The sequence below is a fragment of the Mus caroli genome, unplaced genomic scaffold (assembly GCF_978045245.1).
Source record: "Mus caroli unplaced genomic scaffold, Mus_caroli_1 scaffold_4, whole genome shotgun sequence".
In the NCBI taxonomy this organism is placed as follows: domain Eukaryota; kingdom Metazoa; phylum Chordata; class Mammalia; order Rodentia; family Muridae; genus Mus; species Mus caroli.
Window position 1 is genome coordinate 152,999,490 of NW_028227259.1, and position 26,644 is coordinate 153,026,133.

At 45.8% G+C, this 26,644-nt stretch overlaps 1 protein-coding gene across 8 annotated transcripts in view; it reads right to left on the reverse strand.

The window, feature by feature from the left end:
- Positions 1-1,857: 1,857 nt before the first annotated feature.
- The window catches only part of Katnal1 (katanin catalytic subunit A1 like 1), a 55,607-nt gene continuing 30,820 nt past the window's right edge, over positions 1,858-26,644 (reverse strand). For all 8 annotated transcript variants that reach the window (XM_085837463.1, XM_085837461.1, XM_085837462.1 and 5 more), the window contains 7 exons: positions 23,009-23,131; positions 22,563-22,668; positions 21,432-21,590; positions 20,555-20,681; positions 17,764-17,898; positions 8,902-9,028; positions 1,858-6,718 (listed from right to left, as the gene is read on the reverse strand). In XM_085837463.1, coding sequence (XP_085693589.1) covers positions 6,520-6,718; positions 8,902-9,028; positions 17,764-17,898; positions 20,555-20,681; positions 21,432-21,590; positions 22,563-22,668; positions 23,009-23,131 — 976 coding nt within the window. In that variant the 3' untranslated portion in view covers positions 1,858-6,519. The remainder of the gene's footprint in view (positions 6,719-8,901; positions 9,029-17,763; positions 17,899-20,554; positions 20,682-21,431; positions 21,591-22,562; positions 22,669-23,008; positions 23,132-26,644) is intronic.

Sequence of the window (26,644 nt, forward strand, 5' to 3'; positions counted from 1 at the left end):
GATACTTCATGACGGGTGAGCCAGAAGCTTGTCTCCTAGGTGACTGTAGATCCTGTCAGAATGACGACTAACACTAACCGACAGGCAGAATCACAGAGAAACCCGAGAAATGACCGCATACAATTCACACACCGAACCTCAACCCTCCCTGTCCCCAGATAGCTCGAACTCAGTCCCCCATCCCCACCCACCACGATTCTCACAGCCTAGCAATGGCTTCACCAGGTAACTGCAGACTGGAAAAAGAAGAAAGGCCATTAAAGTCATACAGATTGGTAGGAATATTTGAAAAACAAATGCCAACAAAGTGGCTGGTGTCCACATTCTGTTCCACAGGGAAAAGGAGAAATTAAACCCTCCACTTAGAACCCAGAGGAAGGGTGTCATACAGCGGGGCTCCAGTCACATCTCATTAGAAATTATGACGGCTTAGCAGCTAAGAGCCCTCACTGTTCTTCCAGAGGTCCCAGTTTTCAGTTCCCAGCACCCACGTGATGGCTCACAACCATTTGTAACTCCCTCTTCAGGCCTCCTCAGGTACTGTATGCATGCAACACACATACGTAAATACTTGGAAAATGCTCGTACACATAAGGAAGTTTAAAGATTAATGAGTATATGGAAAGATGCCCAGTATCAGCTGTCATTAGGGACAAGCAAATTAAAACAGCAATTACACACTTACCAAAATGGCGAGACCCGCACAGCTACCCCCACCAAACACTGGCAAGGGTTCAGGGCAAGGGGAATACATAGTCCCGGGTAGTGCAACTGCAAGATGCCCTTGGCCAGGTAGGAAGACAACATTGTAGTTTCTTATGAACGTTTAAAAACAATCCTACCATGCTCCAGGGACCATAGTTGGAGGTACTTACTCTGAAGGAGTTGAAGAACTTGATGCATACCCAGAAACCGTGCAGGAACGTTGGAAACACGCAAGCATGGTTTACAGCCACTGTATTCGTAGTTTCTGTAATTGCCGAAGCTCAGTAGCAGCTGAGACACCTTTCAGTAGGTAGTGAATAAACAAAATGTGGTGGGGTATCCATACAGTGGAATAGCGTTTGATGGAGTCACAGGTAGACGCACAGAAAAGTGAGCGGTGTACTTGCCTCATGGAGGATTCCCCACAGTCTGAAAGGCTCCAACTAGACTGGAGACCTGGAAGGCAAAGCTATAGGGATGGAAGAGTTTGGCGGGAGGGCCTGGGAGGTGGGGGCAGGGGCCAGCAGGTGAGGGGAGGGCCTGGGAGGTGACAGGAAAGTGAGCAGCCCCAGGTGGCCCTCAGGATTTTCAGGGCAGTGAAATGAATGCCCATGAAACTTCTGGTAGGTACATACATTATGCTCTTATCAAAACCTACAACACTACCCAGACTGAGGCCTGCTGCAAGCACTGGACTTTCAGACAGGAGCACTTGTATCTTGCCAAGGCAATATGCTAACACAGGAGAGGCTGAGGTACTGGCGAGGGAGTATGGGAACTATAAGAACCATTTCTGTTCATGTTTTCCTTAAAGTTCTCTAAAAAATAAAGTCTGATAATCCAAGAAACGGTTTTTGGAAGTGTTAAAACTTTAATCCCAGCACTCGGGAGGCAGAGGCAGGCGGATTTCTGAGTTTGAGGCCAGCCTCGTCTACAAAGTGAGTTCCAGGACAGCCAGGGCTACACAGAGAAACCCTGTCTCGAAAAACCAAAAAATTTTGGGGAGAGATCACAGTGCAGGAAGAGCAAGGAGAGGGGAGAGCTGGGGGAGCTGGAAAGAAGAGTGAGCTAGCTTTCTTCTCCCTCTGCCATTCAAGGCACACGTCCCTGCATCAACCCCCATTTGCGGTGGCAACATACCAATCCCATACCATTAGCGTTACCGCTAGTTTTAAGCCAATATCCAGGTTTTAATTCTGTTTTTAGTTTTCTTAAGGTTCGAGAAAAGCAGAGCAGAAAAGATCTCAAAGCATCCTCTTAATAAGTTTTTATTAACAAGGCACCTGAAATGAGAATTATCATCAAAACTACATTTTTCAAAAAAAAAACTGGTAAAAAATTAAAATTACTACTAAGTAAATGTGTAAAAACATATCACCATACAGATCTAATATTTTAAATACTCGGTTTCCACGTTAAGAAATAATATCAAAAGCAAGTGACCCAAAAATTAAATAAATAAGGAAAGCCTAAATTAAAAGCATAAATAAGTAAACATGTAGTAATTATGAGGTAAATAAACTGCAGAAATGATCAGTGTGGATGAGTGGTCCCTGTGAGGGTTAGTCCCCCCCCCACCCCCATCCTTCAACTTTAATATCAGTGCAGTCCCGGTGAGGGTTAATTTGCCCCCAATGCATCCTTCAACTTGGTCCTATTTTCTTCTGTTGTGGTGGACTCTTAGATTCACATAAGTATTATATGTGTCACAAATTCAAAACATTGTACATTCAAACATTAAGCAACAAAACAAAGACACTAGAAAGCTGGAATAGTCCAGATTCTTCCAGTTCGCCACAGTTAGATCTTTTCTTAGAAAAGGTTGACTCCCACCTAACATTTTATCCCAAAGCACAAGGCATACCCTAGTTGTGATCTATATTTAATAAGAAAACAGTGGAAATGTACTATTATTGGGGGGCCAGTGTGTGTGTGTGTGTGTGTGTGTGTGTGTGTGTGTGTATGTGTGTGTGTGTATGTGTGTGTGTAGAGACCAAAAAAGACCTCACTAAGGAGGCCAGAGCCAAGCCCACTATGCAAATGACAGGCCCAGTTCTTTGCCTGCCTCTCAAGTGGGGCAAGGAGGAGGTTACCTGGGCAGACTCCTGCCTGATCCTGCAGTGTATCTAAGGAAGGAAGCCTCATGAACTCAGATACCCAAGAGCTAAGGAGGCAATGACTCCCCACAGAGTCACAATACACACAGGGATAATCAGCGACAATTATCACTGTAAACTGGGCTCACACATACTCCTGGGCGGCTGCTTGTTTTAGGCCTCCGTGTGCCTGCTTGACTGCTTTTGGGTGCCGGTTTCCCTGCTCCACCCCACTTGGTGAACTCCCTGAAAGTTAGAAAGCTGTGTGACTGAACTGTGACCCAGGTTCTCCTGTGAAGGCCCCGGCAGGATGCTCCCAGTCTGGCATTTCTGATGGCTGTGTGTTGCCTGGGATCACTCTACTGAAGGATGGAACTCATGGGTGAAAGGCCTGTGATGTCACCTGTTTCTAACCTGCGTAACGAAGGAGGCCACAGCTTCCCTTAAAGAGCCATTTGTCTGGGACATCTCACTGATATTATCTTACTTCCTTTAAAAAGGAAGCTATGGAGGCTTTCACAGTAATCGCATTACCTGCGTGTATGCTTTGCATAATTACATGTATAACTGTGGCACAAAAATGATAAAGTGGGTGCATTGAAATAGATCTTTAATCGATTTATATTTAATGGTGTGTTTAAACAAACAATTGTTTGATCGTTTAAACAAACTGCTTAATTGTTTAAAACTCCTTTTAAACAATTTAAAACCAATCAAAGGTTTCAAAAGAAAAGCAAAGGGGAAAACCTTTCTGTATATTCTCTTCTCCAAACACACAGATTGCTGTCTCTCCAGTTATAAACTAAACTCGTGCTTTTGTAGCAGAAGCCAGGAGTGGCAGTTACTGAAGAAAATGTCCAGCCACAGCTTCAGGGTCCAGCACTACTTGGCAAGCCATGCAGCCTCCACCCAACCATCTACACAGAGAGGGTAACCAGCACGGTGTGCCCATGATGGGACTATGAAACAACTGTGCACACACCAGTCCCTGTGCTGCTGCCCCAGAGCTCCTGTTTCCTACTGTGTGCAGAGTAACATGCCTCCTGCCGCCATGGCAGTGACAATGTGTGGACAGCATGTCTTACAGGAGAGAGACATCTGAGTGGCCGGCCTCTTGCAGATCTGTGCCGTCTACTGACAGTGTGTGAGGAGGGAGGGATGGAGGCAGTGCACATTTGACTTACTAACTACAGACCACCACCAACCCTAGCATAGATGCAGGCCTGCACTGCGGGTGCATGAGGAATTCAGGAAAAAAAAAAATGGGTTTATGCAAAGGTAAGTAATGCCAGAGCCAGGAAAGGTCTGCCAACCAGCAGGGTTAGAGAGAAGGTCTTCCTTCCTTCCTTCCTTCCTTCCTTCCTTCCTTCCTTCCTTCCTTCCTTCTCTCTTCTTTTCTTTTCTTTTCTTTCTTTCTTTCCTTTTCTTTTTGAAATACAACAAGAGGATTGAGTGGGGTTGTTTCTTTCTGTTTGATTTTTAACATAGGGCCTTGTTAGTCTACACAAGCTGGCTTCAGACTTCGTGTGTGTGTGTGATATTTTCATCATACTTTCAGCAGCTGGGGGACATTTGGGCTGTTTCTGTTTCCTACGGATCCTCCTGCCTCAGCCTTCCACATTAGTTGTTTATTTTAAGCATTTATCAGTAATCAGTCCCAGCTACTGGGAGGCTGAAACAGCTGGGCCCAGGAGTTGAAGACCAGCATTGGCAACAAAGTAAGGCTCTTCCTCAAAGTAAATAAATAAAAGCAAGTTTGTTCATGGAAGGAAAAGTCTCTCAGTCTAATTATAAAATTAGTCCCATTACAAATGTCTTTTGATTTGAAGTTTTATAATCCGTACAAAGGGACCTGTGTACTGTGGGATGCTCCCCTCTGGGCCCCGGGTTAGGCACAGACCATATCCAAACACCTCCGTCCAAGCACAAGCCAAATGCAAAGAGATCCTTTATTAAACAAGGCAGAGAGAACGGTGGCTGCATCTGAATTGCACAGAAACAGTAAATAGCTTTGCAGGTGTTAATTGTAAGAGGAAAGGGGGGAGCTCTGTCTTAGCGTGAGCGAGAACGTGCTCGTAAGATCTGGTTGGTTATGTTAGTTAGGTTAGTCGAAATAATGAATTCTGATAGCTAGACCTTGCTGCTCGGTCTCAGGAATGAGTCAGTGAGTGAATAAGGGGCCAGACCTTGGCAGTGAGCTTCAGGAGTGAGCTAACAGCTCAGTGGGGGAGAGGGGTAAAGGGTAAAACCTGTCAGTGCCATGTCTGCTATGCTCCGCTGTTTGCACAATGGTCAGCCTGCTGGGGCCCTTCACTCTCTCTCAGAAGAAAGGGGGAAATTTACAGTAATCAGATGAACCCAAGAGTTTAGAGGGTCGGGTTTATCTCTCCTGGAAAGAGCATGATGCATTTATAGGTTTTAGTAAGAAAAGGGGTCAAATATCTTAAGCAACATACTAGGAGTTTTTAAAAGTGCCTCTAAGGTGTATATAGTATATAGCTTAAAATAGGCTCGAGATTCAGGCTATTATTAGACAAACTTTTGAAGCGTAGGTTGCCTGGTGATCCAGAAGGGCAGGTGTAATTAATTACAGAGAACAAACATCAGGGCACAATGCGTGTGACCACATTCATGCGCCCCCTGTCTGAGATCCTCCTTCCTGGCTAACTCCACATCTAATGAGCATGGCAGATGTCTGCTCTAGTCCCACTGAATGCACAAGTTCTGTTTGTGGGGTTGGAGGGATGGCTCAGCCGTTAAGAACACTGGCTGCCCTTGTAGAGACCTGGGTTTGGTTCCCAGCATCCACATGGTGGGTCACACACCCTGTAACTCCAGAACCAGGGGACCCAATGTCCTCTCTGGCCTTCTCAGGCATTGCATGCATGTGGTATACAGACATGCATGCTGGCAGAATGCTCACATGCAGAAGAGGGGCAAGGTTCTTTTGCATTCGCCTAGAAGACTAGTCTTGTTTGGAACTCAGATTACCGACCTAAACAGGTTAAATTCTACAAAAGCACACAGTGTTGGAGGTGAGAAAAAACAATAGCCATATTGACTTGAGCATACTGAAGGAAGGGTGAGGACTTCAAAGGCTGAAGGCTGCTGCTAACTAAGAAGGGCTCTTCCCATCATTCCAAAGGAAGCAGGAGAGGCCCCGGCACAGAGACTACAGGCCAGGGAGAACACTGGGCAAATGTCAACGGAGCGGTCGGTCAGAGACTCTTCCCTGGTGGATGTAAGGCTGCAGCTAACAGAGGAACTGGTAAGTAAGAGGAGTGAGTACACTAACTACATTGTCAACTCTAACAGGAAGTATTAGATTCTAGAGATTTAAAGATCATTCCTGAAGAACTCATGATCATTCCACTCAAAGTGACAATTCCAAACTAACAGTCAGTGCACGTATGGGCAAGAAAACTCTGCCAATGCTTTGTAAACAAGGCCCTCCCTGCACAGAGCTGCCCCTTCAGCCCGGGCCACTGGCTCTCTTATTCTGTACCACAAGTATGAGGTTTGGTAGCCTGAAGCCAGCAGACTGTATGATCATACCTTGTTTCTCAACTACATTTCTCTGTACCTCTGGCATTTCTGTTTTGGTTTGGCCTTCAAGTGAAGATTTCTCTGATTAAAAATTCCAGATTTTTTTTTTTTAATTTCAGGAATGTCTTCACATTTCATAAAGAAAACTCCCAGAGATGGAAGAGCTGACCAATCACGCAGACCCAAACTCAACCATCCACTTTTCGTACTTCTCCAGGTCTGCCGCTGAGACAGACTTGGCGATTTTCTTAAGAGCCAACTCCAAGTCCCCTCTGGTGACAGGCATCTGCAGCTCCTCCTTGGACAGGGCCCGGATCTCTTCTGGACTCAAGCCATTGATGCGCCGTCTCATCGCCATCAAAGAAGCGTCCCTGTAATCACAGAAGAGGAGTCAGCAGCCATCCCTGCACCTGTTCTCACCACTTCACAGAGTTACCACAGACGTTCTATCACCAAGTTACACAAACGTTCTGAGGACTATTTCATATGTGCTTTCATGATACCACTTAGAAGTCTCCAGTCACATCTGGAAGTTTCAGAAGAGGTTCAAAATGGATGCAAAAGCTGGAGAGAGGGCTCAGTTGGAATAGTGCTGGCTCTCTAAGCATGAGGACCAGGGAGGGGTTAAATTCCTAAACCCCCCAAAATGCTGGGTATATTGGCATATGCTTGTCATCCTAGCTCTGGGGAGGTGAAAAAAGAAATCCCTTGGGGGCCTGTTGGCCAGCTAGCCTAGCCTACTTGGCAAGCATAAGGACATTGAGAGACCTTGTCTCCAAAACCAGGGTGAGGCGAGGAATGATGGTACACGCATTTAGTCCAGTATCCAGAAGGCAGAAGCAGGCAGACCTGTATGATTTGGGCTCTAACTTGGTTAACATAGCCAGCTAGAGATACAGTGAGACCCTACAAAACAGCAAAGCAAAGCAACCCACCCTTAGTCACCAACCATATAAACAAACTCAGGTGGCCAGCACCTGAGAAACAACATCCAAGATTGATCTGGTCTCCAAGTGCACACATGTGCACAGGCATCTGTACACAGTCTACACCTACAAACACACACACACACACACACACACACCCCAAAACAGGATAGGCGTTGAGGAGTGTTCGGAGGCCTGGGACAAGCTCAGCTAGTACCCGGTTTTCTTCTCTGTGCCTCAAAATCAGCCTGGAAGTTTAGGAAGAGGAAATCAATTTTGGAATACAGAATTGCACACTTGGAATGAACATCTGGCTAATGTTAAAATGAGTCAATTCTATAGCCAATAAGTCAGTGTACAGCCTCGGCGTGGTGTAAAGGCAGGGATGTGAGCATCTCCCTATGCAGGCTGCCTCGGGATGTCTGTGGGACGCTTCTCCTGAGCAACTGTAAACAAACACAAAGCTTTAGAAGAAATGGCTGAGTCCTCACAAGACCGACCAGGAAGGACAAGCCAGCCACACCTTCAGGTCTGCCAGGGTTTTACTACAGAGGCTGTGGAAACTATAGTGAGCCTGAGGCCTCTAGACTGGAATGCACCCACCAAAAACCACTAGCAGGAAACACCAGAGGGACAGATGCCAAGGCTTTAAGGGAAAGTGTGGAGCACTGTAGGCAGACTTCTCCACATAAGAACTAAAAGTTCTCTTTTCCCAGTGATGCATCTAAAGTCACGGAGTCCTTAAAATGGAAGGGAACTGAAAACTGTATCGATGAAACTGATCAACTTTGCTCATCCTCATGTGGTCCAAATTTGCTCAATAAAGCTACACACTATTGCTTCCATAGTTCGGCTGGGCTCCACCCTGAAGCTGATTAGCTAAGGGGTCACTCAGCTATTGTTGCCAAGTAAGACACAGTGTTTCTTAGAGCAACCAAAAGTCTAGGAGAGAGAGCTCGCTGGTGGAGCACTTGCCCCGCACTGTCAAGCCTCCTATGTTTGGAGCCAATACCCCAAGAGAGTGTCTGTAATCCTAGCACTTCTGAGACACAGGCAGGAGCAGCAAGAACTTACAGTCTGAGCAACAGAGGGAGGACCCGGTATCCAGAATTGAGCAAGCGAAAGCAAAAGTCATCATATTATGTACGTGTCTGTGTGTATTAATATTATGTACGTGTCTGTGTGTATTAACATTATGTACGTGTCAGTGTGTGTTAAGGGACTCTGTACTGATACAATGCTGTGTGTGTTTTAGAGCTGGCCATTTGTGCCCTGCACACAGAAAGACTGTCTCTCTGTGCTCAGCACTCCTTGGCTGCCCGCTGTTCTCCATCTAGGCCACTGAGGTCTCCTGAGATTTGCTGCCTGGGTGTTAGCATGGCTGTTGTTATTCATGTTCAGGCAGTCAGGTTGGTGGAAGCAAAGGGAAGGAAGAATGTTGTAGTGATTATATTATAATTAAAAAATAAATAATTTTTTAAAAAGAAAGTAAAGCTATTTGAAAAGAAAAAAATAAGTGCAAACCTCCAGAAAACAGGGTGCTGACCTCAGGTTTGGGGCTAACAGCACTGACTTTAAGGCCAGGAGTCCTGCACACCTAAAACTGGCCACAGGTCACCAAGACACACCTGCAGATGTTAGTGATGTCGGCACCCGAGTAGCCCTCCGTCTTGTCGGCGATGTCCTCCAGGTGGACATCGGGGTCCAGCTCTACCTCCCGGAGGCTGATCTTCAGGAGCTCCGCTCTTCCTTTTGCTGTTGGAAGATAGAATGGCTCATGTAAACATACTACTCCTTTTGCTGGGATCCCATTTTAACATCCAGAAAAGAGAAAAGGAGAGCAGTGGAAAGAAGAGACCCTGAGCACTTCTATTTGCCACGCAATGCAGTCTCTCTACCTTCTGTATGTGGTCACTGAAACCTGATGGGACGCAATTCTCCTTATAGACACCAGATGCCTGCTGGGAGAACCAGCTCTGAGCTCTCTACGGAAGAGTAATACTGTCTTCAAGCACCGGAACTGCTTCTAAGTAAAATCATCTGGGGGCTGCAGAGGCAGCTCAGCAGTCAGGAGCACTGGCTGTTCTTGCAGAGGCCCTGGATTCAATTCCAAGCACCCACATGTAGCTGACACATGATCTGTGACTCCAGTTCCAGGGGACCTGTTGCCCTCTCCTGGCCTCTGTAGGCATTGCAATGCATGTGGTTCTAATACAGGCTGGCAAAATACCTATACACATAGAATTACTTTTAAAATAGAAAAACTATCTGGTCTAGTTTATCAAAAGAGACAGAATGGAGTAACTCCGCAGAATAGCCCTGATGACAGGGTTAAGGAGCTCCTGTCCAAGGTTCAGAAGAGCTCCTGAGACACGGCGAGCACAAGCATCCTCCAGTGAAGTTCCTCCTTAGGGCGCTAGCCCAGGGGCACTTGGTGCCAGCATGGCTTCCTCCCATGACGTGGGCACAGCTCTGTGCTGAGCCACTTGGCATCTCATTGCTATAGTTTGAGGAAGACCTGCTTGAACGAAACACTATGACAGGCCATGACAGGTTTACCTGGGTCTCTCCTAAGATACAAAAGAAAGTTAAATTTCCTCAACTATTATTTTAAGAAATTTTAAATCATTTACATCTCTTCACCATTCACTAGAGGCTAAAAATCATTTACATCTCTTCACCATTCACTAGAGGCTAATAGTACCACTCCAGCTCCCTACCTCACACCCCACATACACACACACACACACACACACACGTGTAAATTGAGAGCTGGCTGCAGGTAACATTATACCCACACTCTCATGAGCGTGCATTTCCTGAGAACAAAGACACATATGCACACTTTCACTATTATCAGGGCGTACAGCAGCAGGGCCACGGTAAGTACCTGAAACACAATTCAAAGTGCAGTGCCCCTGACTGCTGGCTTCCTGGTATCTACCCCATCATGGCCTACATTCACACCGCACCTCAGCGTTGTCTAACCAGAGTCCGCCCTTACCTGTTTATCTTTATTAGTGCTATCTTTCATGACACTTACAATTCTTCCCCCAGTTCCTAACATCAAAGCATTTCCACAAAATGTCTGAAGAGGTCTGCTCACAGAGTGGCATGACCCGGGATGCTCTGGGAGAGCAGCAGGGTAGGACGAGTTGCTGCTGACCATTTATCCGATGGCCTGCAGAGCAACAGCATCATGCCTGCCGGTGGGACTCTCTGGAGATGAACAGATCAGTGGGACAGAAATGAGACTGAGGTAGGCGCTAGGCTCCCAGTGATGACAGGTGGGTTGGGCAATGAAGAAAAGCAAACCTATCCCCAGGGAAATGGGATCCAGTTTCCCCCACACTATACACAAAAATCAGCACCAATGCATTACATGTAAAATAAACGTGAGATTATATTATTTCAGGAGGTAACGAGGAAAACAGTTAATGATCTCAGGGAGCACTCTCAAGATACAGGTTTTTATAGAGGAGCACTGGGGCCGCAGAGACAGCTCAGCAGATAAACCATTTATCATGGAAGATGAGGACCGGGTCTGGATACCTAGCACCCACATCAAAGTCTGAGCAAGCAGCATGAACCGCCATCCCTGAGCTGGGCGGGACAGACACAGGTCCTGAAGGCTCTCGGGCCAGCTAGTCTAGTCAGCCAACAAGCTCCAAGTGAGGGAGAACGAGGAGGGGGACAGAGGAAGACCCTCAGCACTGACCTCTGGCCTCCAGAGGCACACACACAGCACTCACGCACACATGAGCACCTGCATGTGGCTATGCACACACCATACACACACCACAGACGCACAAGGGAAGAACTTATCATGTAGAACACACTTGAATTGGGGATTCCTATTATCACAAAAACCATGTTCCCAAATATTCTTATGCTGAAGTCCTAACCTCAAGTCCTTTGGAGTTTGACTGCACTTAGTGACAGATTTTCTTTCTTTCCTTCCTTCCTTCCTTCCATCTCCCTTTCCTTTCCTTTCCTTTCCTTTCCTTTCCTTTCCTTTCCTTTCCTTTCCTTTCCTTTCCTTTCCTTTCCTTTTTCCTTTCCTTTTTCCTTTTTTCCTTTCCTTTCCTTTTTCCTTTCCTTTTTCCTTTCCTTTCTTTTCCTTTCCTTTTTCCTTTCCTTTTTCCTTTCCTTTTTCCTTTCCTTTTTCCTTTCCTTTTTCCTTTCCCTCCCCCTCCCCCTCTCCTCTTCTTTTCTCCCTTTTGCTCCGGCCCTGCTCACCCCAGCCCAAAGGTTTCTCATTTGTTTCTCAAGATAGGTGGTTGTGAGCCACTATGTGGTTGCTAGGATTTGAACTCATGACCTCTGGAAGAGCAGTCAGTGCTCTTAACCAGAGCCATCTCATCAGCCCGTGACAAGTTTTCTTAAAAGACACGATGAGATCATGCGACTGTGTCCTAACCCAATGTAGCCAGTGTTCTTACAGAGAGTTTAGGGCACAGATGTACTCAGGAGGGAGGTCATGTGTGGATACCAGAGGAAGATGGCATCTACCAGGCAAAGAGAAGGGTCTCAGAGTAAAAGATGTCTACACAGCCTTGATCCTGAGGAAAGCGTTATAATCCCTTTCTCCTCACTTGCTCAGGTGACATAACCACGTTCACTCTGCGGGACACACAGCCAGTCTACACTGTTGGTGACTCCGCACAGCCTTGCTGGACAATACCTGTACTACAGCATGACTGTCTACAGTGGCTTCAGCTCCTTTCCTAGAGCCTGGGCAGCCACTCTAGGAGGACACACGGTCTTCCCCTGGGTCTACAGATGTCCCATGGCAGGATGAGAAGACCTGGCATCTGTCCCTTCCTCCTATGTCTGTCGTCCTGGCTGGCTTATCCTCTGGGCAGATTCCACTCATCCTGCACATAGATAGGTTAAGTATTAGAGAACTATCGTGTCCTAGTTCAGGGTTAATCTGACAGAGATGTGCCTGGTCTCTTAGTCCCCTTCAAGGTAAAGTTCCCTACCAGCCACAGCAACCACCAAAGGAATGAGGAGAGGCAGTGCCTGTGGCCCTGAGGGACCTCTGTGGTGCCCAGGAATGCCCAAATTCCTCCCTGGATTCCTCTCTCCTTTGTCGCTCCTTCCCTGCATGCAGAACCAGCTCTGTGATGGAGATGATGGCTTTAAGCAGAGCTTCCTCTTCTCCATTATCCCATTGCTAAATAACAGGGGGGTTTGGTATCTCCAACACTTACATGTGAGAAAGATCTACCCTGGCATGCACCCCACACCTGGGCTCCATGACACCTTGGTCTTGGACTTTGTGACTTCATGAGCAAGTGGATTTCTGTTGTTTAATGCAACCAGGCTATGGTGCTCACAATAGCAACTAAAAATGAACACATGAGAATAGCACACAGCTCCAGGATGGAACTACATCTGCATGCAATGGCACACAGCTCCAGAATGAAGCTACATCTGCATGCAATGGCACACGGCTCCAGGATGGAGCTACATCTGCATGCAACGGCACACGGCTCCAGAGTGGAGCTACATCTGCATGCAATGACACAGGGCTCCAGAGTGGAACTACATCTGCATGAGGAAGCATCTGAGCAAAAGCAGCAGACCAACAGACACCATTTTGTGACCGAATTTATGTAAAATTGCAAAAGAAATAAAACTGTGTGGAAATATATTATTAAGTGATATAATTACAAGGAAAAACAATAAATCATTTTTATAAAAGGGACAACAGCGGTTAGCAGCAGGCCTGGAAGGGAGTGTGCTTGGGGGGACACTCTGGGGAATGCTGAGTTCTGAAGATGTCCTGTCTCTTTCCTAGAAGTGGGGACAAGAGCATTTGACTTGCCAATTATTGAACAAACAGAGAAAGCTAATAAATGATTTGGCCCCAAGTTCACGCACACCCAGCTGAGAGAGACAATAGGGCGCGAGCAGTCACAGTGGGGGACAACGGACAAGCATCTTCCAATGCTTGGGGGAAAAGGGCACAACTCGGAACTCTTCTCCCTCAGGCACCGGTTCTGGAGATGGAAATGAGCCTGGGGCCTTTGGGACAAACATGCTCAGGTCACTGGCACAGAGACACATTCTGACAGTCATGACGGCTGAGTCTCTAAGTGGAGGCACTTCAGCCACTGCTTTAGGTAAGATTGTCTCGTAAGCTCAACCAGTAATTAAGCCCTACTGTAAGAAAAAGAAATGTGTTTAAGTCATAAGATTATTAAAAGTAGCAGAATAAAAGTGACAGTTAGGGTAGGTGACATACAGGAGGGCCTGTGAGATGAAGTTCTACCAATTAATTATGTTAGCTAGCCTGGAGGTCAAGTCACAGGAGAGATCAAGTAATAGGTTACAAAAGTACAGTTCCAAAATTCATAGGCAAGGCTTCCCCTTCTACCCACGGAGGGACAACTGACACTAGACCCGCCCTCCTATGGTAAACAACTACAATCTTAGGCGAAGTCACGAGGCCAGGCGTTTTCATGTCTGGGTGTTCACCTGCTTGTCTGGCTATGACCCTGGGTGTATAATGCTGCAGAGGCTAGCGGATGGCTTTGGATCCCCTGGGACTCAAGTTATAGATGGTTGTGAGCTACCATGTTAGTGCTGGGAATCGACCCAGCACTCTCTCAAAAGGCAGCCAGTGCTCTTAAACCACTGGCCATCTTTCCAGCCCCAAGAATTTTAAGATGAGTTTTTCTTAGTTTTGCCTCTGAGTGCCAGCAGGAACACAGTTTATAGCCAAGCAATACCCAGACGCTCTACAATATAAAGCATACGATATAAATCACACGGTGTATTAAGAAACAGAAAAATGGGGGGGCTGGAGAGGTGTCTCAGTGGTTATGAGCACCGACTGTTCTTCCAGAAGTCCTGAGTTCAATTCCCAGCAACCACATGGTGGCTCGTAACTATCATTAATGGGATCCGATGTCCTCTTCTGGTGTGTCTGAAGACAGCAACAGTGTACTCACATACAATAAATAAATAAATCTTTAAAAAAAAAAAAGAGTTGGGCAGTGGTGAGGCACGTCTTTAATCCCAGCACTTGGGAGGCAGAGGCAGGTGGATTTCTGAGTTCGAGGCCAGCGTGGTCTACAGAGTGAGTTCCAGGACAGCCAGGGCTACACAGAGAAACCCTGTCTCAAAAAACCAAAAGAAGAAGAAAGAAGAAGAAGAAAGAAGAAGAAAGAAGAAGAAGAAGAAAGAAGAAGAAGAAGAAGAAAGAAGAAGAAGAAGAAGAAGAAGAAGAAGAAGAAGAAGAAGAAGAAGAAGAAGAAGAAGAAAGAAGAAGAAGAAGAAAGAAGAAGAAAGAAGAAGAAGAAAGAAGAAGAAAGAAGAAGAAGAAAGAAGAAGAAAGAAGAAGAAGAAGAAGAAGAAGAAGAAGAAGAAGAAGAAGAAGAAAGAAGAAAGAAGAAAGAAGAAGAAATATGCAAATAAATCAAGAAAACTGAACAACAGTGACTAGAAACAGGGTTGTCTAAAGGTTAGAATGGCTATCATAAAGTAGGAAATGACAACCTTATTTTGAGTAAACATTAAACTGAAATACAGAGGCCTGAAGTAATGTATTAGTCTTACAGTTTCCATGAGTCAGGAATCCATAAGCAGCGTATCTAGAATGTCTGGCTTGGGGTCTGTGATGGCTAATCTTTATGCTCAGCCTGGCTGGGACCAAGTGTCCAAAGGGTATGCCTAGTTTTATTCTGGAGGCCAGTATTTTAGTTGGTGACTTTGCGAGAGTCCTGGATTGGTTCCCAGCACTAACGCAGTAACTCACAACCATCTGTAACTTGAGTTCCCACCTGCTCTGAGGGGTGGCTGGGCCTCACCTCTTCAACTGAAGGCTTCGATAGTTAAAACACTGGCCTCACCCAGAAAATGGGAGGGAGCCTGGAGGAAGATGGGCTTCTGTCTTAACTGCCCGTGGCATCAGCTCTTCCTGGGTCTCTACCATGGCAGCTCACCCTGTACACTGTGAACTTGCCAGCGGAAATGTGGAGGAACACTGCTTGATGGCACACAGACTCACACCTAGCTGGCTTTCTGATATAGCCTGGGTCCAGCTGCGTCAGAACTGTGCTACCCACAGCGGTCTGGCCCCACCTGCATCAACTAGCAATCAAGACAACTCCCCGCAGACTCGCTCACAGGCCAATCTGAGGCTCACAGGCAATCCACTGAGACTCCCTTCTCTAGGCTGTGAGACTCTGGGCTGTGCCAAGTGCACAGTTAAGCTAAATAGGACAGAAAGTATCTCCTGAGGTTGTACTACAGGCCTGGAGTAGTCAATCCAGAAGCAGCTCATTGCCATGACTGGCAAGGTAGTGGCTGTGAGTAGAAGCCTTCAGTTCCTATGTGGGCTTCCCCATGGCTGCCTGTGAAACCGAACAGGCTAAAATAGTATCAACTCAAGCCTTCTCTCTTTCTTTTTAAAGATTTTTAAAAAAAATTTTTTATGTATATGACTACACTGCAGCTGTCCTCTGCCACACCAGAAGAGGGCATCAGATCCCATTACAGATGGTTGTGAGCCACCATGTGGTTGCTGGGAATTGAACTCAGAACCTCTAGAAGAACAGTCAGTACTGCTGAGCCATCTGTCTAGGCTTCAAGCCTTCCTTTTTAATATACATGTTTACAGACCTTAAAAAACTATGTCACCTTCATATCACAATATTTAGTGTGACATATTTTTCTACCAAGAAAAAATATTTTCTATTTTTCCAATTTTCTTAGGCCCTTTTGTTATTCAGAGTTAAACTTGTTTAGTAGGTAAGATATTGGGGTAAGCTAAATATCCTACAGATTCCTAATTCAATTCCACTACTGTCAAGAATACACTCTCCAAGATGCCAGTTTTTAAGATTTTTATTAAATTGAGAAAATTCCTTTCAATGGTTCTAGAACGGAATACACACATGGAAGAAATAAAAGCCAACCTACGCACACAATTAATTCAAGGAAAGTCACAGAGCTAAATATAGTTTCTAAAAGTCAACAGAGGAAGAAAACCTTGCAGCCTAGGGGCAAGCAAAATTTCCTAAGATGCAGGAAGCCCTGTTAATAAAAAACAAAACAATACAAAAAACCTGACAAAAGGTCTTTACCAAATTAAAGTACTCTGGCTATCAAGAAATAACTTTAGGAAGATTGAAAAACAAACTACTGGAAGAAAAATTATTAAAAAAAAAACTAATGTAAAGAGAATTTATATAAAGTATGAATAAAATACTAAGATTATAAAATGGGAGGAAGTACTACATAAGCTCAATATCTTAAGTCCTCAGAGAACACAGACTGACACAGTGAGACTCCATTTCACGTGGACCAGAGCAAATAACAGAAACATGGGTGACAGCTGCTATAGGCCAGGCTGCAGCAGAGCTGGACTTCCATTTATTGATGGTGATAATGACGGTGACAATATAACACAGGACGACCACTCAGGTGTGCGTATTTCTTATAAAGTTCAGTACAGGTGCCTTGTTAGAAGTGGGCACAGCATCAGTCTTATAAAGTTGAGCATATACCTCCCCTCTGACTGACTCATCTATCCTAGTTGCATAATCCCAAAGACCTGAAAACAGTCATCCATAAAAATAATACTGACAGCCAGAAAGTAAAGCAACTCCTGTGTCCATCAGCCGGGGCACCAACACACGGCGGCGGCGGCAGCAACATCACACAGAGAGGAAACTGATGCAGGATGAGCGTCCCCAGTGACTACACTGTCCTGATCCTGTGTATGCAAGGCTTAGCAAAGAGAAGCTGGCCTGTGGTGATTGGGGACCAGAAATGGAGAGTTGGGTGAAGGGCCGAGGCACACAGGCCTTCTGGGGTGACAGAAAGTCCCCACATCCTGTCTAGGATGCCGATTCGACTTGACGACACAGTTCAAAGAACTCATCCAATCAAACACTTAGGATACACACCTTTCATTACATATACATTCATCTCAAAGGAAAAAGATAAAAACAGCTTAAGGAAACTTCAACATTCAAGAGGAAATCACTTTTCAAAGCACCTAAGACAACTTTTTATAAAGATTTAAATAAGGGTTAGTGAAACCCAATTTTAAAAGTAAGAACTCAAGTGGTGCCAAACTTATCAGCACAGGCACTGCTCTGAAGCTGAGTTTCCTGAGATGCAGAGGACGTCACGTGGCCTCTACTTCCATCACTTGGACCATAGAGGTCTTCAAACAAAGTGCTAGTGATGCAGACTTAAATAAATAGAAAAGGGTTAAAAGACGCCGGGCGTGGTGGTGCTTGCCTTTAATCCCAGCACTCCGGAGGCAGAGGCAGGCAGATTCCTAAGTTCGAGGCCAGCCTGGTCTACAGAGTGAGTTCCAGGACAGCCAAGGCTACACAGAGAAACCTTGTCTTGAAAAACCAGAAAGAAAGAAAGAAAGAAAGAAAGAAAGAAAGAAAGAAAGAAAGAAAGAAAGAAAGAAAGAAAGAAAAGGGTTAACAGGAAATGACAGCAGGCAGGCATCATACCTGTCGGGAGAGGAATGTAAATCCTTTTCTCTAGTCTCCTGCGCAGAGCCTCATCAATGTCCCAGGGGAAGTTCGTAGCAGCCAGGACCATCACCATTTTGGATGGGTCATCGTTTTCTAAGGCTCCTCCAACTCCTGGGCACAGGGAGCAGGGAGGGGTGTCAGTGTCACGGCGATGACTGAAATCCTTTCCCTCAGCCAGCATCTCTAAGTGTTAGCCACAGCTCTTGGTGGGGCCTCTGTGACTTCAATAGCAGCGTGGCAAAACCACGCATCAACATAGAACAAAACTAAGGAGCTGAAGAATCCAGCAGCCTAAGGCAGGGCTCCTTCCCGGCTTTCTGTAAGAAAGCCATGCATATTGCTTCCGAAGACTCGGAGTCTGGTCCACTCATCCTCTCATGTTTTCCCTATAAACTGCCTCTTTTCTGATTTATTTGGGGGGAGGGTTGGTAATTTAGTTGGATTTCTCAATAAGAACAGCTGAAGCCAGGCGTGGTGGCGCACGCCTTTAATCCCAGCACTCGGGAGGCAGAGGCAGGTGGATTTCTGAGTTCGAGGCCAGCCTGGTCTACAAAGTGAGTTCCAGGACAGCCAGAGCTATACAGAGAAACCCTGTCTCGAAAAAAAACAAACAAACAAAAAAAAAAAAGAACAGCTGAAACACTGCATAGTGCTTTATGACCAGAGAAAATATTGTCTGCTTCTTCACAATTACAGTTTTAGGATTAAAACTTTTATCAGGGCGTAGTAGTGCACATTTTTAATCCCAGCGACTGGGAGGCAGAAGCAGGTGAATCTATGTGAGTTCAAGGCTAGCCTGGTCTATGTAGAAAGTTCAAAGTCAGCAAGATCTACAAAACAGAGAGAATCTGTCTCAAAAACAACAACAAAACAATAACAATAATAAAAAAACTTTGAGGATACACAATTGGCTCAAGGCAATGCACTGTGAAATATCATTTCATACATAAGTTCACAAACATAATTGTCAAAGTAGTAGATTTCAAGCAACCCAGTTCAACATGTATAATAAATAAGTCACTACTAAATGTCTTCTTAAATCATTCTTATGAGGAATAAATTTCTCCAACTAACAAACAGCCATAAGTAATGTTGAATGAAATCCTGCTAGCTAAATGTGTATTCAGTTATGCCCTGGCCCCAATTTTAAATATAGGCAATGAAATGGACTGAGTGAGGGCCAGGTGTCCTGGCACACAATGTCATTGCTTGTCTCTAAGAGCCTGGCATTGTGTACCATCCATCCTAAGTGTAGGGGTTTGAATGAAAATGGTCCCCATTTGTTCAGATGTTTGACTGCAAGATCCAAAGTTTGTGGAACTGTTTGGAAAGAATTAGGAGGTGTGGTCTTCTTGGAGGAAGTGTGTCATTGGGGGTGGGCTTTGAGGTTTCAAAAGCCCAGCCCAAGTTGCAAATCAGATGTGAGCTCTTAAGCCATCTCTCCAGCACTATGCCTGCCAGGCACCCCCACCATGATAGTAATGACTTACCCTCTGGAACTGGAAGCAAGACCCCAATTAAATGCTTTCTTTTGTAAGTTGCCTTGGTCGTGATGTCTCTTCACAGAAACAGAATAGTAACCAAGACACTGGGTGTCCAAAGATGGTGGATTATCAGAAACAACACTTGCTGGATATGTTAGACACATTTTTATCTTTTCTTTCGGACTGTTTAAACAGACTCTTGTCTCTCACACAACTACCAGAGTGAGCTGACTCTTGATAGTACTGCACCCCTAACTCTCTTTCATGACTCCCCAAATGCTTTTCCTTGTTCTCTGGACAATTCTGGCCAGTGCATCAAAGCCCCTCTGCCTCTCAAGCTGCAGCCCTCCCACCTGACCACTGTGACTCCTATACCTAGAGTTCCCTTCTGCCACAGAGGGGACCACTGTGTGACTTTCTAGGCAGTTGTTTGCCTCTGATGTAGCAACTGGTTAGTCTCAAAGGTTTTGTCTCAGAATTTTTGATGTTCTTAAAAATCTCTGGAACTCCAAAGGGCTATCATTGTGTAAACTGTATCTATTAATATTTGCCATTAGAAACCAAAATATAAGAAGGCTAGGTATTGGCTCAGTGGTGTTTGCCTATCAGACACAAGGTTTCTAGCCCCAGCACCATAAGTAAGCAGATAGGGAAGTAGATACATACATACATACATACATAGACAGACAAACAGACAGACTGTTCAAAGTATTAACTCATTGTAAAAATAAGGCTCCATGACTCATTAAATTAAGATAAAGAACATATCTTTTGAAAGAAAAGCATAATTTTCAAAACTTCCTAAGTCTTAGCTGGAAGACTTTTCAGAGGGCTCGGTGTTTGAGTAAATAAGAGACTAGCTGCCCTCTCCCTCTGCTTCTGTCTCCATGCTTTGGGACGCTCCCAGGTTTTGTGAACCCTGGAATACTCTACTACTTACTTGTGAGAGGATTAAAGCAAAACCAGAAAATGTGCCTTGGTGTTATTGTTGAAATTGTGTAGCCCCTGCAGAGCCCTCCGGTGGTCTGAAGGCCCAGGCACACCTTTAGAGCCTTGGTGGGCATGGTAGGCCTTGGCTCCATAACCTACCACCCGGCCTGTGCGTGGTTGACTGTAAGGATCCTGGGATACTTAGGATACAGGAACCAGTGGGTGGTTTGAGCGAATGATTAAAAGTGAGTCGCAGCTGCTTTCGGACCCGTTCACTGAGAACTTGCAGAGCATGGACCCAGACAAAGTTGAGAAGGATGGGTAGTTTGAGACACTCATCATGTGACAGTTACCATCCATCTGGATGAGGAGCTCCGACTTGACTCTGCGGCTTGCCTCATGCTCATCGGACGTCCCTCTTCGACTGCAGATAGAATCAATTTCGTCGATGAAGATCGTGGTAGGGGCATAGAACCTAGCCTTGGGGAGAATATGTGAAAGCGACTATTCAGTGATCTCGTAAAGTGCTCTGGATGTTTAAGTAGCTTTTGGTTTTCCTTCTAAAATAGTGGTGAATGAAGGTGGCAATCTTTGTCTATTAAAAGTGCCACCACTAACGATTATCTTAGGAACAGCCAATTCAATAATAAAACTTACACAGTTGGTGATGCTGGGTGAAAGGTACACAGAGATTCATATGTTTCTACTGTTTATTTGTCATTATTTTGAGGCAGGTCTCACTGTGCAGCTCTGACTGGTCTGGAAGTGGCTATGTAGAATAGCCTAGCCTCAAACTCAAACTCAGAGATCCACCTGTCTGCTGCCCAAGGCAGACGCCGCCATGCCTGCCAATTCTTCCTTGTTTTATGATGAAAATTTTCCATCATGAAAAAAAAAATCTTCCTGGCAACAATTTTAAATAAATCAATAACTAATGACAGATCTGCCTCCAGCTGACTTTTAAAGTCTTCTGTCTCATCCTTGTGCTAGATGCCCAAACTGCCAATCACCCTCACTGCCAAAAGGCCCCTTTCCATCTCATAGAGAAAGATCCACTGAAGACACACCAAGAATTCCACAAAGTCCACTGTGAATGGTGTGTCAATAACTGGTACAACTTCCCATGCTGCTCTCAGAAGATCACAAGGGACAGACCTGGATTCTGAGGAACCACAATGCCCATACAGTCAAACAGTGTTTGGAAATCTGCATACAGCATCAATCACTTACCATTTCAAACAACAGTCGGACCAACTTCTCAGACTCGCCTCTGTACTTAGATGTCAGGGTAGAAGAGGAGACGTTGAAAAAGGTTGTCCCACATTCAGTGGCAACCGCTTTAGCCAGCATAGTCTTACCAGTGCCTGGGGGGCCAACCATCAGCACACCCTGAAATTTCAAGATGAGTTAAACAACACACTATATTTAAATGCTTTCCAAAAACTACCATCATCTGATAATACCAGTATACGTGAGGATGCCCACTAAACCATTACTCCCCTGTTGTCATGGTGAGATCCGTGCATTTAGCAAGTGTATCAAGAAAATGATGAATGCCAGGTGTGGTGGCACACACCTTTAATCCCAGCAGTCTGGAGGCTGAGGCAGGAGGATTTCTGAGTTCAGGGCTTGGTCTACAGAGTGAGTTCCAGGACAGCCAGGTATACAGAGAGAAACCCTGCCTCAAAAAACAAACAACAAACAAATAAGGAAACAAGCCAGCTCTTGTCTCTCTCGGGTCAGAGGCAGCCAGAAAAAAGCTCATAACTGGAGGTCTGAGCAGGTACGGTGGCTCACGTCTACGATCTTGGCGTGTGGGAAGTTGGCTCACGTCTATGATCTTGGCGTGTGGGAAGTATGCATAGCTGTCCTGGGGCCCAGGAGATGGCTCTGTGGTGAAGACAGTGTGCTGCTCTCGCAAAGGAGCTACACTCAGCTCCCAGCACCCACATAAGACTCACGAGCTCTTGTTCTCCAGCTGTAGGGGATGCAACACCCTCTTCTGGTCTGTGGGGTCACCTGCACTTTTGTGCACATGTTCCTATACACACACACACACACAAAGACACAGTTTAATTTGCTTAACTTTATATTTACAGAAAAAGACATCCAAACGTTCTTAAAAATTAGCCTCTATCTCAGCCCCTGAAACCCATGGCTTTGAAGATGGCAGCCTCTCTGCTCTAAGCCCATCTCTCTTGCTATGCGGCCGCAGCATCTAAACTACGAATTCCCAGCCAGGTGTGGAGGTGAACGTGAGCTGCCCGGTCGCCCGACTGTTGGTGCCAGCACACAGGTCCACAGCAGTGTTGCCCTTGGTTACCCAAGCATCCCTACTCCAAGACTGCCAGACATGCTCACCTTCCATGGCCTTCTAATCCCTTTGAAAAAGTCAGGCATCCACATGGGCAGGACGACAGCTTCCCGGAGCAACTTCTTAGCCTCCTCCAGGTCTGCTATGTCATCCCTTTGGAAGAACAGTTGCACGCTTATTCAAGCCACACCTCTGACTTAAGGTCAGGTTATTACTTTAAATTTGCTTACTTACAAAACTGTTCTTGTAATAAGACTGTATTGTGATCCTTACTATATGAAAATGATCAGCGAGAACATCCTGGCGTTATTAATTAGAACACATGCAGGGAGCAAACTCTGTCAGCGTGTCAACAGCAAGTTAACATAGAAAGCATCCTTGGTTGGACGCTGACAGGATGGGTATTACAGACAAAGGCGTCATCAGGAGACCCACAGCAACCCACCCTTAGGATGAGTTTTCTTCTCTACTACAGCTCAAGACGCTCACTCACCAGTGAATGCTAGGGTTCCTGGACACAATGTCCCTCTCCAGGGCTTCCACCAGATCCTTATCATACCCAGCGCCATCAAACTTGGGAATCTCGCTGTCACTTGCACCATCTTGCACATTTTTCCTTGCCTGGAGGTGTGAGTAAGAGAAGTTATGGCCAGTGACAACATAACATATCATAACTGACATCATCAAGCTTTCCATATATGACATGTGTCCACATGCATGTGTGCGTGTATATATACAAATGTGTCCACGTGCATGTGGGTCCACATGTCTATGGGGCTGGGATGAAACCCAGAGCCTGTGTGTGCTGGGCAAGCACCTTAGTCCTGAGCTGCATTCCTGTCCAGAGGAACCGCTTTAAGAGACTATTTTCTTGCTGTTTAAAATGCGATCTTCTGATTGCCTAGATGCCATCCCACCCTATTTAACTCAGCAGACCTGTCTCAACTGGACAGGCTTGTGTAATCCTCCTCCCAGCTACACTCCTTGGCGGACAGTCCCAGGTAAGAGTTCACTAGCCCTCACAGGATCCGCCTCTGACTCCCTGGATACAAAGCCTCTGCGCCTCTGCTAGAGAACAGACTGCTGATGTGCAAGGCGAAAGTCAGGTACTGAGCCCTGGCCTTATGACGCAACATCTCACACGGTGCTCATTTAATGTAACACCCAACCCTGCGACTGCTTTTCCTTTCTTTATGGATAAGGAAAACAGGGAAAGCCAACTAAGGGCTTCTCTGCTTTTCTGCTACAGAGCCCTGGCTGTCCTAGACTCGCTTTGCACACCAGGCTGGCCTCAAACTCAGAGAGGTCCGCCTGCTTCTGCTGCATGCGCCACCACGCCTGGTACTTCTCAGCCTTTTGACTAAAATTAAATGTAAATGCTAAATCCGGCTCCATTTACCAGTAATCGTTGGGACAGAACATGTAGCTCAGGCCTTCCTGCCTCCTCAAGCAGCCCCTTTCCTTGGTTCTCCAGCTTCACAGCTGACTGAGCTGCTTAAAGAGCACAGTGAATGGCCGAGCTGACAGATCCCCAAAGCAGCCAGTACAGAGACTACAGGCGAAATGGACCTGGGACTTTCCTGCACTTACAAGCTTTCCCCGGCTACTGAGTCACCACACAGGACTCAATGGTCTCCTTCAGGACAGCTCTTGGGGCCCTATCACAGAGTTACTCAGCGGCCCCGAGCAAGCACAGTCATAACATCCAGCCTCCTCCCCCGGCTCTCCCGCCTCCTTCTGCTCAGGACCTTTCAGACCCACTGCTCAGAGGACCCTTTTCAACCACAGAATCAAGAGCTAGAGAAAAGTTTAATTGGTCCTAAGTCCTTTTACTAATATTGTGGCTTTAAGAAAAAGAACAAATTCTAGGCTCCTATTCTATGAGCTGCAGGGCTCTGCAAGCGTCCTGCAGTGCTGAGAAGGTGAATGTGACGATGCTCTGATTTCTCAGGGATTCCAACCACAAGATCAGCTTTAATGCGTAGAGCCACGCCCCTTCAAGAGCATCAGGCCCTTTCTGTCTGATAGAAAAATGAAGGGCAAAGGGGTCCAGTGAGGAGACAACAGATCATGATAGACTTCCCCAGTTCTACTTCTGAGATAAACAAAGAGGCACAGTCGGTACCAGAAGAGAACCAAATGGCTCGTGTGGCAAACGTCCTGGTCTTCTGAGCCTCCGAGCAAATGGCCAAACAGTGTGTTGGCGACCTCATCTTGAGGATCTGCTCACTTGGGCAGGCCAGTGCTGGGGCTAGGTCAAATGTTTAGTAATATCCTTGTAGCTAAAGTGGCATGTATTAAAACTGGCTCGATTAAAACAAGCTCCTAGCTTAACAACACAACAAACAATACCAACCAACTTAAAACAAGCTCTGTCTCGGATCTCATTTTACGACGTGGCTAGGCCATGGCTATGAGTCACTCGCAAGTCAAACCCTGGGAACGCTATGACCATTTTCCAGTATGCTAGAAACGAAGTAGTGAGAGCATCAACAGGGGCCGACTTTGTGATTTCAGATTTGCCACATGGAAAGTGAAGTTAAAAATCTCACTTTCACACAAATGCCCTCAGAACAGGGAGGCGAGGCTCTCTCGATACACACCAAGAGGAAGGAAAAGCCCCATCTCTGTCTCAAAGAAATGGGAATCGTGGGACTGTCCAAAGGTAGCTTCGAGCAGGTATCACACAGCTCATCGGATTGCAAGCACGGTTTGCAAGGCAGGGTGAGGATGCACTGTGGCCCTCTCTAAGCACCTATCCAGTCCCCCGTGGGAAAGCTGAGCTGTTGACGTGACAGAGGACAGGATGGAGAAACGGGCAGCATCCAATCTGACCTGCACTTCAGACAACCCTGGTGGCTACTGCTGGAAAGGATGATGGGGAGGAGGAAGAATCTAACAAGTAAAACCCTTTCCTGCACAGAGAAGTCGGTGCGAGCCTCTGAATGACCTGGCCAGTCAAAGCAAGACGGTGGAGGGAGAACTCTGAGGCTACAGCAAAATCACAGTGAAAGTGGGCGAGTAGTGTCATTATGACAAACATAAAACAGGGCGGGGAGAGCTGATATATACGCCATGTGCCTGAGCAGAAGTAGTGCATTAGCTGCACCACTTTAATAAACAGACAGCTTTCAAGCAATGAAGCTGACATCTGGGACATGGGGTCTTCTACAGAACACTAGACTGGAACATCACAGAGTGACCTCAGAACTCTTTCCTTAGATTTGAAGCACGAAGCACTAAGGTCAGAATTAGCAACCATTTGACAGTGTGAAGGCTGATAGACATTTTTCTTTTCCCTAAAGCAAAATAGTTAGCTTCTTTGTACTAATTTCTAAATTATTCAAATCAAGACAACTTCCGTAAGGATCTTTTGTGAGTCGTGCCTCTTATTCTATCGGAAGAAAATGAGGCTCTAAGTGACAAAGCAAATATTTATAGCTTGCAGTCAGTGACTGACGCAGCCTGTCCCCAAATGCAAATAGCGTGTGCATCTTCCTTTGCAGCTCCTCTCACTGTGGGACTGAGTGATTAAGACACAGACAGCTACTGCTCTGTGCCGTGCATTTTGCAGACACATTGTTCAATGACCAGCTGAGAAATGGCTCGCACATCACACCACGTGGAGGAGGATTCCGGGAAATGTGGGCCACGTAAGCCAATGAGCTACTGCTGGAGCTACCACCCTTGGCTGCTGTTACTGCCGAGGCCGACAGGAAGCAACAGAAGAGGCAGGTTTCAGATCAACATAGGATTTTTCTGACAGTGTGTCCTGTTTGACAAAGATACTGACTTTCTGGTCAGGCAGTGAACTACATACAGTCACCAGAACATCTCTGAGCTGTAGACGGCCTGTGGCTCTTTCTATAAAGCTGCTGCTTCTCCCATGTCCAACTTACCCTCTGCTGCCTGGACTCAATAGATAAAAGCAAATGCAAAATTTCTTAGACGTATCATTTCTTTCTTTCCTCCCTTCCCTGCCTCCCTTCCTTCCTCTTTTTCTTGGTGTGAAGATTAATTACATCCATGGTTGGGTAAGCACTCTTATCAAAGAACTACATTCTCAGCCTCAATATATCAATTATACATATTTAATTGTTTTTGTTTTTAAATGTGTCTGTGCGTGTAT